At 41.8% G+C, this 17,386-nt stretch overlaps 1 protein-coding gene across 1 annotated transcript in view; it reads left to right on the top strand.

The window, feature by feature from the left end:
* The first annotated feature begins 50 nt into the window (after positions 1 to 50).
* Positions 51 to 17,386, top strand: part of lin7b (lin-7 homolog B (C. elegans)) — a 19,564-nt gene continuing 2,228 nt past the window's right edge. The window contains exons 1-6 of the mRNA XM_061884211.1: positions 51 to 69; positions 4,152 to 4,282; positions 10,223 to 10,341; positions 16,328 to 16,399; positions 16,615 to 16,824; positions 16,904 to 17,067. Coding sequence (XP_061740195.1) covers positions 59 to 69; positions 4,152 to 4,282; positions 10,223 to 10,341; positions 16,328 to 16,399; positions 16,615 to 16,824; positions 16,904 to 17,067 — 707 coding nt within the window. The 5' untranslated portion in view covers positions 51 to 58. The remainder of the gene's footprint in view (positions 70 to 4,151; positions 4,283 to 10,222; positions 10,342 to 16,327; positions 16,400 to 16,614; positions 16,825 to 16,903; positions 17,068 to 17,386) is intronic.

Raw genomic sequence — 17,386 nt, 5'->3', positions numbered from 1 at the left:
AAATCTACTTAAAAACATTGCTGACCTGGATGAAAAGCTCTAACGCATGTTGGATGAGATGCTGAAGAGGTACTTACTCTGGCTACTACCTTCAAGTCTCTTTGACTGTGTCCAACTGGATATAGAGGGGTTTGGATTTTTACCCGAAGTGCATGTCGTAATCTATTTTGAAGGGTGAACGTTCACCATAGCACTACACGTAATATTCCGAAAAATTCAGTGGGAAATAACATTTCCAAGCACATCAGTTTAATGTAAATTGGGGCTGTTACTCTATTTTTACTTACAAAAGGTTTTCCCTGACATGATTCAAACAAACACAAAGTCATAAGCATGTCACATATTGGTTGATTAGAACAATCCATGCTTGCTTTTGCCAGTAACTCTTCATTTCAGCTGTTTTGTTCGTCCAGAAATACGCTTAGGAATGTGATACAAGTAGGGATGATGTAAGAAAACCGGTTCTCCCGATGCTTCGATAAGAAAAGAACCGATTCGAATCCCTTTTTGAGAACTGGTAACAGTTTTCGAAGCCACTATACCGTATTTTTGTGTCCATTGGGCGCACCATATTAAAAGGCTTAACTTGTTTACGGTCGCTGAGATGAGCAGGCGCATTCTTCACACACAACAAACTATCTGGATTCGATAAGGAATCTGTTCGATAAGAGGATTAGATAATGGCATTGACATTGATAATTTCTTAACGAACATCATCCCCAGATTCAAAAAAGTTTTATTCCATCCACCTAGATTGTGCCAGTTGACAATCCCACATGTCGTTTGCATAAGTTAGTGGCGTCAATTACCGTTTCACTAACTTTAGGCCTTCAATATGGATATCGGCAATGCAGAATGGGAAATGAGGGGAAAAAATCTGAGCCTGCCTCTGCAAATGCGGGCACTCCCTGTTAGCGGCCTTCCTCTTCTACTCCAAGTAAGGGGACTCCCTGGACTGATGTGTTGTCTGCAGGCGGAGTCGGTCTCCGAGCCAGATTCTCTTTTGGGCTGATTCTCTTTCCCCTCTCAGCCTGCCATTCTCAAACAGGTGTACGCCTCTGTCCGTGACTGAGACCGCACGGGACCGGCACCTTCTGTAAGCCCGGGCTCAGAAACTTGGTCCCCTGCAACTTTCCCTCATTTTATGGCTCCCTGCATGCCAGCAGGCGGACGTCCTATAGAGAGCCGTTCAGCTCTTCCTTCCATCGCAGGAGGCTGCTTAAGGACGTGATGCACCTGCTCCCATCACCTAACGAGGGTGATGGGAGCAACGACTGGTGTGGGAAGCGGGGGTACCTGTCTGGTTTTCTCTCCTGCAAGTCAAGCAGACGTTCCCACCACCTTCAGTGGTGATTACATCATACAGCACGTCCGCTTGACGGGCCGTTCACCTTGCCGTTACCTGCTTTATCTCATAATACAGGAGCATTAATTTTACATAACTCGCTGCTCTCAAATAGAGTACCTTTTAGTATATACACATTGTCGGAGTACCACGTCTTGTTTTCAGCAGTCCTCCCTTTCTCTCTGCTCTTTTATCAGTTATTTTGGGGGGGATTTTAAGCAGCACATCACACAGCAAGATTCAAGTCAGAAATCATGTTCTTATAAAAAAAAAATACAGATTTTACTCAAAGCCAGAGATGCGGTATACAGGTCAGTTAATGGAGTCAGCTACCGCTCAGCCAGAGCTAAACAGAAAAAGGACATCAATGAGGCTAAACACAACTATCAAAACATTTCACAGACAATGATCCAAGGCAGGCCTGGCAAGGATTTATACATGTCACCAAGTACATGAGTAGCAACTCCACTCTATCCAACAGGGATGCCTCTAGCTGAGGAGCTTAACTGCTTTTTGCTAGATTTGAGATTAAGAGACCATCTGGGGATGTGCTGTCCCCACTTCATGATAGTATACCATTTATAGTTCAGGAGTGCGATGTTAGGCATGTGCTCAGGTAAGTGGACCCAAAAAGGCTGCGGGGACAGATTGAGTACCAGGCGAAACCTTTTCAATCTTTCCCTCACCACAGCCATCAGCCCCTCCTGACCTAAGATCTTTACCATCATAACAGTAGCAAATAATTCCTCTTCTAGGACTTTAAATTACTATCGACGTTTAAATCCTGCCCCTATTATAATGAATTGCGTTGAAAGGGTTTGTATTAAACCACATCCAAGCCATTCTCCCACAAACATTAGACCCGTTGCAGTTTGCAAACAGGTCAACAGAAGACGTTATCACCATCGCTCTTTACACAGCCCTGGAGCACATCGGGATTACAGGTTTGTGTTCTGTGTGATCTTGATCTCTCTCCCCAAATCTGCTCATGATTAATGAATTTTTTTTCAACAACCGACCCTAGTCAATGAAACTTAGCCTCCACACGCCCTCCAGTCTCACCCTCAGCACAGGCTCCCCACAAGACTATCCATCCGTCCATTTTCTACCACTTATTCCCTTTTGGGGTTGCGGGGGGCGCTGGCGCCTATCTCAGCTACAATTGGGCGGAAGTCGGGGACACCCTGGACAAGTCGCAGATATACATATATACAGTGGAGCAAAAAACTAGTCAGCCACCGATTGTGCAAGTTCTCCCACTTAAAATGATGACAGAGTTCTGTAATTTTCATCATAGGTACACTTCAATTGTGAGAGACAGAATGTGGAAAAAAATCCAGGAATTCACATAGTAGGAATTTTAAATAATTTATTTGTAAATTATGGTGGAAAATAAGTATTTGGTCAACCATTCAAAGCTCTCACTGATAGAAGGTTTTGGCTCAAAATCTCACGATACATGGCCCCATTCATTCTTTCCTTAACACGGATCAGTTGTCCTGTCCCCTTAGCAGAAAAACAGCCTCAAAGCATGATGTTTCCACCCCTATGCTTCACAGTAGGTATGGTTTTCTTGGGATGCAACTCAGTATTCTTCTTCCTCCAAACACGACGAGTTTAGTTTATAACAAAAAGTTCTATTTTGGTTTCATCTGACCACATGACACTCTCCCAATCCTCTGCTGTATCATCCATCTGCTCTCTGGCAAACTTCAGACGGGCCTAGACATGCACTGGCTTAAGCAGGGGGACACGTCTGACACTGCAGGATTTGATTCCCTGTCGGCGTAGTGTGTTACTGATGGTTACCTTTGTTACTTTGGTCCCAGCTCTCTGCAGGTAATTCACCAGTTCTCCCCGTGTGGTTCTGGGATTTTTGCTCACCGTTCTCATGATCATTTTGACCCCACGGGATGAGATCTTGCGTGGAGCCCGAGATCGAGGAAGATTATCAGTGGTCTTCTATGTCTTCCATTTTCTGATAATTTCTCTCACAGTGGATTTTTTTCACACCAAGCTGCTTGCCTATGGTAGATTCACTCTTCCCAGTCTGGTGCAGGTCTACAATTCTTTTCCTGGTGTCCTTCGACAGCTCTTTGGTCTTGGCCATAGTAGAGTTAGGAGTCTGACTTTTTGAGGCTGTGGACAGGTGTCTTTTATACAGATAACGAGATCAAACAAGTGTCATTAATACAGGTAACAAGTGGAGGACAGAAGAGCTTTTTAAAGAAGAAATTACAGGTCTGAGAGCCAGAGATCTTCCTTGTTTGATGTGACCAAATACTTATTTTCCACCATAATTAACAAATAAATTATTTAAAATACCTACACTTTGAATTCCTGATTTTTTTTTCCACATTCTGTCTCTCACAGTTGAAGTGTACCTATGATGAAAATTACAGACCTTTGTCATCATTTTAAGTGGGAGAACTTGCACAATCGGTGGCTGACTAAATAATTTTTTGCCCCACTGTATATATATATAGTTAAAAAAAAAGTGCAACGCCAGAAGCGCACTCAATTTCATTAAATAACTTAAATTTGGAACACAGCATCGTTTTCACAGCTTTTTTGTTGTTAGAGGTAGAGAGTGTTTTAATGTAGAGTTCTAAAAAGGTAGCTGGCGACCTGTCAATATTTATTTTAATTGTGATTTTACGTCACTACTACGTCATCAATCCACTTTACCTCGCCTCTCTGCTCAATCTATGTTAATTCCATTCAATTCCTCGTCCTGGTCGGGAAGGATTCCGTTGTTTCCTACCGCTGGTCATCGTCCTCCACTGTGTTGTCCTTCACCATGAAGCTGGCGATGCTGTGACGCACAGACCGAGGCAGGAATCAGCGGATGGGAGCCAAGAATGATGTCTTCTTACTATCATCCGACCAAGGAGGCAGACATGGCGGCCATGGCGGAGCCGCTCTGCCTAGAAAGAGGTACTGTACGTCATTTATTTGTACATTAGTCTCGGCTTAATGTCGAGCACTCTTAATATATATTTAAATATGTCCTTCACTATCGCTAAGCACACACACCCCGTAGCGTAATAGCGTTAACGCCGGTTATGCGTCTATAAGCAGATATTATATTTGTCTATAGTGACGTCACAGCCCGCCATTATAAAAGTAGACAAGGTGGGGTCCATGGTTTTGTTGGGATATTTGTAGGTTATAATCATTAGTTTTGGCTAACTGTCATTTTTGGCTTTACAGTAATCCGTTACTCATGCGTGACCGTGACGTCAGCAGTAGTAAACGGTCGCTTGCCGAGAATTAGCTCAATTCAGTGGCTTAGTTCCTGGCGCTTATTTCGGCCCAGAGCTCGTTTTTATCGGCATTTGGCATAGGGTGAACCCATCCATTCATCCATTTTCTACCGCTTGTCCCTTTTGGGGTTACGGGGGGTGCTGGAGCCTATCTCAGCTACAATCGGACGGAAGGCGGGGTACACCTTGGACCCATCCATCCATTTCCTACCGCTTATTCCCTACGGGGTTGGAGGGGGCGCTGGTGCCTATCTCAGCTACAATCGGGCGGAAGGTGGGGTACGCGTACACCTTGGACTGTGAAAATAAATTGGATTCAATAATAATGACATTTTTAAAAATGTTATCAATTTGCACTGTCAATGTGTTCTTCGGATATTTGGCTGGCGTGTTTTGTATTGTTTTAAAGGATCCATATGTAATAATGTAACCAGAAAAGGTACTGTAATCACGGTCAAAGTTTGCGTGCCGAAAGTGAAGCTCAATTCAGCGGCTTAGTTCATGGCGCTTATTCCGGCCCGGAGCTCGTTTTTATCGGCATTTGGCATATGGTGAACCCATCCATCCATCCATTTTCTACCGCTTGTCGCTTTTGGGGTAATGGGGGGGTGCTGGAGCCTATCTCAGCTGCATTCGGGTGGAAGGCGGCGTACACCTTGGACTGTGAAAATAAATTGGATTCAATAATAATGACATTTTTAAAAATGTTATCAATTTGCACTGTCAATGTGTTCTTCGGATATTTGGCTGGCGTGTATTGTATTGTTTTAAAGGATCCATATGTAATAATGTGGCCAGAAAAGGTACTGCAATCGCATTCAAAATTTGCGTGCCGAAGTGAAGCTCAATTCAGTGGCTTAGTTCCTGGGGCTTATTTCGGCCCAGAGCTTGTTTTTATCGGACTTTGGCATATGGTGAACCCATCCATCCATCCATCTATTTCTACCGCTTGTCACTTTTGGGGTAGCAGGGGGGGTGGGGGGGGGGGGGGGGCTGGAGTCTATCTCAGCTGCATTCGGACGGAAGGCGGGGTACACCTTGGACCATGAAAATAAATTGGATTCAATAATAATGACATTTTTAACAATGTTATTAATTTGCTCTGGCAATGTTTTCTTCAGATATTTGGCTGGCGTGTTTTGTATTGTTTTAAAGGATCCATATGTAATAATGTGGCCAGAAATGGTACTGTAATCACGGTCCAAATTTGCGTGCCGAAAGTGAAGCTCAATTCAGCGGCCTAGTTCATGGCGCTTATTTCGGCCCGGAGCTCGTTTTTATCAGCCTTTGGGATAGGGTGAACCCATCCATCCATCTATTTTCTACCACTTGTCTCTTTTGGGGTTGCGGGCGGGCGGGGGGGGGGGGGGGGGGGTGCTAGCCTATTTCAGCTGTATTCGGGCAGAAGACGGGGTACACCCTGGACCGTGAAAATAAATTGGATTCAATAATAATGACATTTTTAAAAATGTTAGTCATTTGCTCTGTCAATATGTTCTTTAGATATTTGGCTGGTGTGTTTTGTATTGTTTTAAAGGATCCATATGTAATAATGTGGCCAGAAAAGGTACTGCAATCAAATTCAGAATTTGCTTGCCGAAGTGAAGGTCAATTCAGAGGCTTAGTTCCTGGGGCTTATTTCGGCCCAGAGCTTGTTTTTATCGGCCTTTGGCATATGGTGAACCCATCCATCCATCTATTTTCTACCGCTTGTCCCTTTTGGGGTCATGGGGGGGTGCTGGAGCCTATCTCAGCTGCATTCGGACAGAAGGGTACACCTTGGACAGTGAAAATAAATTGGATTCAATAATGACATTTAAAAATGTTTTTATTAATTTGCTCTGTCTATGTGTTCTTCAGATATCTCAGCATATTTTGACTGGTGTGTTTCATATTGTTTTAAAGGATCCATATGTAATAATGTGGCCAGAAATGGTACTGCAATCACGGTCAAAATTTGCGTGCCGAATTGAAGCTCAATTCAGTGGCTTGGTTAATGACGCTTATTTTGGCCCAGAGCTCGTTTTTATCGGCCTTTGGCATATGGTGAACCCATCCATCCATCCATTTTCTACCGCTTGTCCCTTTTGGGGCCATGGGGGGGTGCTGGAGCCTATCTCAACTGCATTCGGACGGAAGGCGGGTACACCTTGGACCCATCCATCCGTTTCCTACCGCTTATTCCCTTTGGGGTCGCGGGGGGCGCTGGTGCCTATCTCAGCTACAATCGAGCGGAAGGCGGGGTACGCGTACACCTTGGACCGTGAAAATAAATTGGATTCAATAATAAATACATTTTTAAAAATGTTATTAATTTGCTCTGTCAATGTGTTCTTCAGATATTTGGCTGGCGTGTTTTGTATTGTTTTAAAGGATCCATATGTAATAATGTAACCAGAAAAGGTACTGTAATCACGGTCAAAGTTTGCGTGCCGAAAGTGAAGCTCAATTCAGCGGCTTAGTTCATGGCGCTTATTCCGGCCCGGAGCTCGTTTTTATCGGCCTTTGGCATATGGTGAACCCATCCATCCATCTATTTTCTACCGCTTGTCCCTTTTGGGGTCATGGGGGGGTGCTGGAGCCTATTTCAGCTGTATTCGGACAGAAGACGGGGTACACCTTGGACCGTGAAAATAAATTGGATTCAATAATAATGACATTTTTAAAAATGTTAGTCATTTGCTCTGTCAATATGTTCTTTAGATATTTGGCTGGTGTGTTTTGTATTGTTTTAAAGGATCCATATGTAATAATGTGGCCAGAAAAGGTACTGCAATCAAATTCAAAATTTGCGTGCCGAAGTGAAGGTCAATTCAGAGGCTTAGTTCCTGGCGCTTATTTCGGCCCAGAGCTTGTTTTTATCGGCCTTTGGCATATGGTGAACCCATCCATCCATCTATTTTCTACCGCTTGTCCCTTTTGGGGTCATGGGGGGGTGCTGGAGCCTATCTCAGCTGCATTCGGACAGAAGGGTACACCTTGGACAGTGAAAATAAATTGGATTCAATAATGACATTTAAAAATGTTTTTATTAATTTGCTCTGTCTATGTGTTCTTCAGATATCTCAGCATATTTTGACTGGTGTGTTTCATATTGTTTTAAAGGATCCATATGTAATAATGTGGCCAGAAATGGTACTGCAATCACGGTCAAAATTTGCGTGCCGAATTGAAGCTCAATTCAGTGGTTTAGTTAATGACGCTTATTTCGGCCCAGAGCTCGTTTTTATCGGCATTTGGCATATGGTGAACCCATCCATTCATCCATTTTCTACCGCTTGTCCCTTTTGGGGCCATGGGGGGGTGCTGGAGCCTATCTCAACTGCATTCGGACGGAAGGCGGGTACACCTTGGACCCATCCATCCGTTTCCTACCGCTTATTCCCTTTGGGGTCGTGGGGGGCGCTGGTGCCTATCTCAGCTACAATCGGGCGGAAGGCGGGGTACGCGTACACCTTGGACCGTGAAAATAAATTGGATTCAATAATAAATACATTTTTAAAAATGTTATTAATTTGCTCTGTCAATGTGTTCTTCGGATATTTGGCTGGCGTGTTTTGTATTGTTTTAAAGGATCCATATGTAATAATGTAACCAGAAAAGGTACTGTAATCACGGTCAAAGTTTGCGTGCCGAAAGTGAAGCTCAATTCAGCGGCTTAGTTCATGGCGCTTATTCCGGCCCGGAGCTCGTTTTTATCGGCATTTGGCATATGGTGAACCCATCCATCCATCCATTTTCTACCGCTTGTCGCTTTTGGGGTAATGGGGGGGTGCTGGAGCCTATCTCAGCTGCATTCGGGTGGAAGGCGGGGTACAACCGGGACCGTGAAAATAAACTGGATTCAATAATAATGACATTTTAAAAAAGTTATCAATTTGCTCTGTGTATGTGTTCTTCGGATATTTGGCTGGCGTGGTTCGTATTGTTTCAAAGAATCCATATGTAATAATGTGGCCAGAAATGCTACTGCAATCACGGTCAAAATTTGCGTGCCGAAGTGAAACTCAATTCAGCGGCTTAGTTCATGACGCTTATTTTGGCCCAGAGCTCGTTTTTATCGGCATTTGGCATACGGTGAACCCATCCATCCATCCATCCATCTATTTTCTACCGCTTGTCCCTTTTGGGGTCAGAGGGTGGTGCTAGAGCCTATCTCAACTGCATTCGGACGGAAGGGTACACCTTGGACCGTGAAAATAAATTGGATTCAATAATAATGACATTTTAAAAAATGTTATTAATTTGCTCTGTCGATGTGTTCTTCAGATATCTCAGCATATTTTGACTGGCGTGTTTTGTATTGTTTTAAAGGATCCATATGTAATAATGTGGCCAGAAATAGTACTGCAATCACGGTCAAGTTTCTATACTCCTCACCCTGACTGAGGTTGCCAGATACGCAGCCGAATCCAGCTCGATCAACTGGGCTATTCCAAGGAAATTCAAACTTTCACTGCCTCTTACTAGGGGTTGAGGTGCTGGGACCATAAAAGCTGAATAGACAAGCGTTTTGCCATGATGACAGCCGTGCTAATGTTGGAAGCCATTTCCTCAGCGTATCAGCATATTGAGAACAAAGTAGGCATTGACACTACCTATATCCACATAGGCTTATTTGTCAAAAGTATATTTTGCCCTGTCCGTTCGAACACACATCGACATACAGGCTAACGGGCATATATTTCCCTCGTTAGCCTATACAGTATGTGGATGTGTCATTGACCGGGCTAGCATCCTAATAAGCATTACACGGCGTGGCGCGGTGGAAAAGTGGCCGTGCGCAACCCGAGGGTCCCTGGTTCAAATCCCACCTAGTACCAACCTCGTCACGTCCGTTGTGTCCTGAGCAAGACACTTCACCCTTGCTCCTGATGGGTGCTGGTTGGCGCCTTGCATGGCAGCTCCCTCCATCAGTGTGTGAATGTGTGTGTGAATGGGTCAATGTGGAAGTAGTGTCAAAGCGCTTTGAGTACCTTGAAGGTAGAAAAGCGCTATACAAGTACAACCCATTTATTTATTTATTTACACTAGGAGCTAAGCACCATCTCACTAAGCATCATACTAGCTTTGGTAGACAAGATAATGGACTGTATTGGACAATATAGTTTACATACTAAATGTCCATTTCCATTTATGACAAGTAATAATAAAACATAAATGCCTTACTTACCTATAAAGGAGCAAATGATCAAGTTTGTCTCCATCTTTTAAATGCATCCTCGATACAAATCCTGAAATTGTCATAATTTAAGAATCTTAATGATGCCTTTTAAATTTACTAAGTTTGACATGTTTGGTAACTTCACCAGTGGCAGTTGCCAGACGAAGAGGGTTGTGTGTAACTGGCAACCTGGATGTAAAACACCCACACACTTTCTAATTGGTCAAACAGTAGATTGAAATAAAAAACAATATTTCGGGGCTTTAAATCAAATTTTGAAATGAGCATATCCCGACTGAACTTCTGTTATCAGTTATAAGGGTATTCGAAAACAACATGATAAAAACAACATGATATATTAATGCCTTTTGAAGTATCAGGGCCAGTTAATTACTTGACATGAAATTATTAAGTCAGTCACCTGCTTTGTGTGTGCATGTGTGTTAGATGTGTGCAGGGTGATTGAGTTGTTGGACCGGTTGCAGCGCAGAGGTGAGCTGCCTCCCCCCAAACTGCAGGCCCTGCAGAGAGTCCTACAGAGCAAGTTCTGTGCCGCCATCAGAGAGGTATGAAAGTTCAGTACAGTCTGTCCTCATTTATCGCTGTTCATTAGTTCCGGACATGACCATGATAAATGACTTCTCACATAGTAGGAATCATTAATTATAAATTAAATATTTTCAAAGCTAAAGCATAAAACACCTTGTTTACGACCTTCTAAACACGTTTTTCAACATAATGAGAGACCTCTAGACATATCACCTTTACACTCTTTTTATCCACTATAGCAGTGGTTCTCAAATGGGGGTACGCGTACCCCTGGGGGTACTTGAAGGTATGCCAAGGGGTACCTAAGATTTTTTTTAAATATTCTACGAATTGCAACAATTTAAAAATCTTTTACAAATATATTTATTGAATAATACTTCAACAAAATATGAATGTAAGTTCATAGACTGTGAAAAGAAATGCAACAGTGCAATATTCAGTGTTGACAGCTAGATTTTTTTGTGGACATGTTCCATAAATATTGATGTTAAAGATTTCTTTTTTTGTGAAGAAATGCTTAGAATTAAGTTCATGAATCCAGATGGATCTCTATTACAATCCCCATAGACGGCACTTTAAGTTGATGATTACTTCTATGTGTAGAAATCTTTATTTAGAATTATTTTTCGACAAGTTTTTTTGTTATTTTTATATCTTTTTTTCCAAATAGTTCAAGAAAGACCACTACAAATTAGCCATATTTTGCACTGTTATACAATTTAATGAGTGACAAACTGATCACATAGTGCTGTATATTACTTCTTTATTTCTTTTTTCAACCCAAAATGCTTTGCTCTGATTAGGGGGTACTTGAATTAAAAAAATGTTCACATGGGGTACATCACTGAAAAAAGGCTGAGAACCACTGCACTATAGCAAGGTGCCCACACTCTTCTAGCAGGCAGGCTACTTATTAAATGACCAAGTAGAGGTGATCTACATATATTAAATGTGTGTATATACATATATATATATATATATATATATATATATATATATATATATATATATATATATATATATATATATATATATATCAATCAATCAATCAATATTTATTTATATAGCCCCAAATCACAAATGTCTCAAAGGACTGCACAAATCATTACGACTACAACATCCTCGGAAGAACCCACAAAAGGCCAAGGAAAACTCACACCCAGTGGGCAGGGAGAATTCACATCCAGTGGGACGCCAGTGACAATGCTGACTATGAGAAACCTTGGAGAGGACCTCAGATGTGGGCAACCTCCCCCCCCCCTCTAGGGGACCGAAAGCAATGGATGTCGAGCGGGTCTAACATGATATTGTGAAAGTTCAATCCATAGTGGCTCCAACACAGCCGCGAGAGTTCAGTTCAAGCGGATCCAAGACAGCAGCGAGAGTCCCGTCCACAGGAGACCATCTCAAGCGGAGGCGGATCAGCAGCGTGGAGATGTCCCCAACCGATACAGGCGAGCGGTCCATCCTGGGTCCCGACGAGCGGTCCATCCTTGGTCTCGACTCTGGACAGCCAGTACTTCATCCATGGTCATCGGACCGGACCCCCTCCACAAGGGAGGGGGGGACATAGGAGAAAGAAAAGAAGCGGCAGATCAACTGGTCTAAAAAGGAGGTCTATTTAAAGGCTAGAGTATACAGATGAGTTTTAAGGTGAGACTTAAATGCTTCTACTGAGGTAGCATCTCGAACTGTTACCGGGAGGGCATTCCAGAGTACTGGAGCCCGAACGGAAAACGCTCTATAGCCCGCAGACTTTTTTTGGGCTCTAGGAATCACTAATAAGCCGGAGTCTTTTGAACGCAGATTTCTTGCCGGGACATATGGTACAATACAATCGGCAAGATAGGCTGGAGCTAGACCGTGTAGTATTTTATACGTAAGTAGTAAAACCTTAAAGTCACATCTTAAGTGCACAGGAAGCCAGTGCAGGTGAGCCAGCACAGGCGTAATATGATCAAACATTCTTGTTCTTGTCAAAAGTCTAGCAGCCGCATTTTGTACCAACTGTAATCTTTTAATGCTAGACATGGGGAGACCCGAAAATAATACGTTACAGTAATCGAGACGAGACGTAACAAACGCATGGATAATGATCTCTGCGTCTTTAGTGGACAAAATGGAGCGAATTTTAGCGATATTACGGAGATGAAAGAAGGCCGTTTTAGTAACGCTTTTAATGTGTGACTCAAAGGAGAGAGTTGGGTCGAAGATAATACCCAGATTTTTTACAGAGTCACCTTGTTTTATTATTTGGTTGTCAAATGTTAAAGTTGTATTATTAAATAGAGGTCGTGTCTAGCAGGACCGATAATCAGCATTTCCGTTGCATTAAGTTGCAAAAAGTTAGCGGACATCCATTGTTTAATTTCATTAAGACACGCTTCCAACTGACTACAGTCTGGCGTGTTGGTCAGCTTTAGGGGCATGTAGAGTTGGGTGTCATCAGTATAACAGTGAAAGCTAATACCGTATTTGCGTATGACGTCACCCAGCGGCAGCATGTAGATGCTGAAGAGTACAGGGCCAAGGACCGAACCCTGGGGAACTCCACACGTTACCTTAACATAGTCCGAGGTCACACTGTTATGGGAGACGCACTGCATCCTATCAGTAAGATAAGAGTTAAACCATGACAGGGCTGAGTCTGACATACCAATTCGTGTATTGATACGCTCTAATAAAATATTATGATCGACGGTATCGAAAGCAGCGCTAAGATCGAGGAGCAGCAACATAGATCACGCATCAGAGTCCATCGTTAGCAATAGATCATTAGTCAATTTTGCGAGGGCTGTCTCAGTCGAGTGATTTGCCCTGAAACCGGATTGAAAGGTTTCACATAGATTGTTAAACGCTAAGTGTTCATTTAGTTGCTCTGCAACAATTTTTTCGAGGATTTTCGAAATAAAGGGAAGGTGAGACACCGGTCGGTAGTTTACCATGAGGTCAGGATCGAGGTTAGGTCTTTTAAGGAGAGGATGAATAACCGCTTTTTTGAATGCTAGGGGAACAGTGCCAGAGGAAAGCGATAAGTTTATAATATTTAGCACTGGTGGACCTAATAATACAAAAAGCTCCTTGATAAGTTTCCCAGGAAGTGGGTCAAGTAAACATGTTGTTTGTTTTATTCCATTTACACGTTGTAACAATCCTTCTAATGTTATTTCATCGAAACGAGAGAAACTATTTTGGATATTTGCAGTATCCGCCGTATATAAAGTCGTATCTGTGTTACTATAACCCAGTTGTAGCTGGGACGCATTGTCTTTAATCTCCTTTCTAATAAGTTCAATTTTCTTATTAAAGAACTTCATAAAGTCATCTGCCGAATGGGTGGAGCTACTGGAAGGAGTCCCTTGTTGGGTTAGCGATGCTACCGTACTAAACAAAAATTTTGGATCGTTTTTATTAATGCGGATGAGATTTGACTAATAATTAGTTTTAGCTAAGGTAAGCATGCGTTTATAAGTTATTAAACTATCACTCCATGCTTGATGGTGCACCTCAAGTTTAGTCGTGCGCCATTTGCGTTCCAGCTTTCTACATAATAATTTCTGAGCTCTAGTTTCTTCAGTAAACCATGGCGTACGCCTTTTTGGAGCCTTTTTTAACTTAAGCGGTGCTATACTATCAATGGTTTCGCGCAGGGCGTTGTTAAAGTTGTTAGTGAGGTTATCAATAGAGCCCACATACTTTGGGAACGGTGCCATTACCGAGGGCAGTAGGTCCGCAAGAGTCGTCGTTGTGGCAGCATTAATGTTGCGGCTGCTATAGCAGTTATTATTATTATTAGCTTGCCGAACATGAGTCTGAACTTCGAATTTTATAAGGTAATGATCGGACATTACTTTAGTATACGGGAGTATCATAACTTTGGAAACGGTGATACCTCTGACAAGCACTAGGTCTATCGTATTACCGCTGCGATGCGTCGGTTCATTTATTATTTGTGTAAGACCAAATAATAAATATATATATATATACACACACAAATATATATATATATATATACATATAATGTCCAATGTGTATATATGTTTTTGTATATATATATATATATATATATATATATATATATATAAACATATATACACATTCACACATATGGACATTATATGTATATATATATATATATATATATATATATATATATACACACATTCACACATATGGACATTATATGTATATATATATATATATACATATACGCTCATCTCACAAGACCTTTGGTTGCTGTGTATGTCAATCAATAGACGAATGGGATGTTGTTTAGATTTTTGTGGCTTTTTCCTCTTCAGGCACATGCATAGACATTTAGGGGGGTAGATGCTCAAGACAAAAAAGGGCACCCATTGTGGAACTGATTCATAAACCTATTATTACCACTAGTTGTAGTGTTATGATGAAAATTAAAGCAGAATATTCTCAATCTATATTCTAACCAATGCAAAATCAATAGATCAAATTGAATGAAACATAAATATCTACTGTAGGCACTTTTCATTTCCTATTAGAAGCATAAGCAGTGTCACACTAATACATCCATCTATGTATCCATTTTCTACCGCTTATTCCCTTTTGGTGTCGCGGGCGGCGCTGGTGCCTATCTCTGCTACAATCAAGCGGAAGGCAGTTTACACCCTGAACAAGTCACCAACTCATCGCAGGGCCAACACAAATAGACAGACAACATTCACACTCACATTCACACACTAGGGCCAATTTAGTGTTGCCAATCAACCTATCCCCAGGTGCATGTCTTTGGAGGTGGGAGGAAGCCGGAGTTCCAAGAGGGAACCGACGCAGCCACGGGGAGAACATGCAAACTCCACACAGAAAGATCCCGAGCCCGGGATTGAACCCTGACTACTCAGGACCTTCGTATTGTGAGGCAGACGCACTAACCCCTGTTTCACCGTGCTGACCATCACACTCATACAGTCCCTCTCAAATAGTGGGACGTGCACCCTTATTTGGCGCAGTGCGATGCCAGGGGGTGGCACGGGGGAACATGCTTTATCAGTATCATGCAGTATAGCCATTTATCCTGACTTCCTCATTTTGATTTTAAAAAATTGTCAAAGCCTATTTTATCATTCTGCGAGGAGGTGGCAACTTGTCCAGGCCGTACACCGCCTTCCGCCCGATTGTAGCTGAGATAGGCACCAGCGCCCCCCACGACCCCAAAGGAAATAAGCGGCAGAAAATGCATGGATGGATGGATATTTTATCATTTTTGTTTTGTAGGTTAAATAGTTTTAAATATCGGGTTCCTGATTTATTGTTACTGATCAATTTAAATGTTGTTTTATTTATTGAGTTTATTTGATTTAATTTTTTTTTGTATCAATTGGTTTATTTTGATCAAAAAGTGTTTCTAATTTATGTACATATTCCCCAAAAATTATTTTGGGCAAATTGACACACTTTAAATTTTAAAAACAATGTTAATAAAGGTATTCTTTGTTGTAAGTTAATCTATATTTCCTTCTTTTCTCTTTTTTTTTTCTTTTTATTTATGTTAATAAGGATACAACATTATACAGAGGTGTACTTACAACAATTTTATAGACAAATTTTACTATTTATAGTATTTATAAGTAAGAAGCTCTGCACTGATAATTTACAACAATGTATTTTATATGTTAAATAAAACTAAACTACGGAACTTTTCTAATTTGTAGAAAATTAAAGTACCAATGATTATCACACACTGGGCAGCAACGGTGGTCGCGCCCGGGAATCATTTTTGGTGATTTAACCCCCACAGTAAAACTGTCATCAAGGATTTGCCTCCTCATGTAATACTTCAGAATGGATAGCTCAGTGGTTATGACGCTCACTTGTGAAACAAGAATTTTGAGCTTGAGTCCCAGTTGATTCATGGCATAACTTTTTTTTTTATACCGATTTAACAGCAATTTGCGATGGAAGTTAAAACCCCTTATTTTTTCACGGAAATATCCTTTTACACTGTGAATTTTCTCTGTTTCCCTTCAGGTATATGAGCAGCTGTATGACACTCTAGAAATTGTCGGAGGACCAGAGGTGCGAGCGCAGGCAACAGCCAAGGTACTACAGTACATACTAACTAGTATAAATCTTATTGATAGCTTTTATTAAGACGTCCAAACAACAGATCAAAAAGGCTTTTTTTGTAATAGCACAACTATCTGTTGACCTTCTGGACGCGTCAACCATTTTAACAAATTATTACTCCAACAAAATATACTGTACATACATTATATAGAATAATTTTTGCTAATCATATCATGGGTCCTGACCAGGCCACTGTGGCGGCCTTTGCAGCCAGCGAAGGCCACGCCCACCCACGGGTTGTGGAGCTTCCCAAGACAGATGAGGGACTGGGCTTCAATATTATGGGTGGCAAAGAGCAGAACTCCCCCATCTACATCTCCAGAGTGATACCTGGCGGGGTGGCGGACCGCCAGGGGGGGCTGAAGAGAGGGGACCAGCTGCTGTCTGTCAACGGAGTGGTAGGAACACCATGTTACGTAGATCATGACACTTTGTAGTGCTATTACAGACTAAATCGGTGTGTTTGTGGCTCTGCAGAGTGTGGAGGGCGAGCACCACGAGAAGGCCGTGGAATTGTTGAAGGCTGCACAGGGTTCTGTCAAGTTGGTGGTGCGCTACACCCCCAAGGTCCTCGAGGAGATGGAGGCTCGCTTTGAGAAGATGAGGACAGCCCGGAGGCGACAGCAGCACACAAGCTACTCGTGAGACAATATCATCATGTATACAGCACACATGCAACGAGGCGCACATTCCTAGATTGGTTACAGAGCAGCTGCACATAACATTGCCCATGGAGTACAATGATAATATTACCCATGTATCATAATACCATTATACATGTATCAATATAATAACATTATCCATATAGTACATTGAGAATATTACCCATATACTACAATACCATTATTTATATATTAATATAATAACATTATCCATGTAGTACAATGAGAATATTACCCATGTATTATAATAACATTATCAATGTATTATATTAATAACATTACCCATGTAGTAGCATTA

The sequence above is a fragment of the Nerophis ophidion genome, linkage group LG23, assembly GCF_033978795.1.
Source record: "Nerophis ophidion isolate RoL-2023_Sa linkage group LG23, RoL_Noph_v1.0, whole genome shotgun sequence".
Taxonomy (NCBI): domain Eukaryota; kingdom Metazoa; phylum Chordata; class Actinopteri; order Syngnathiformes; family Syngnathidae; genus Nerophis; species Nerophis ophidion.
The sequence above is the reverse complement of the archived record's forward strand: the minus strand, read 5'-3'. Positions and strand labels throughout refer to the sequence as shown.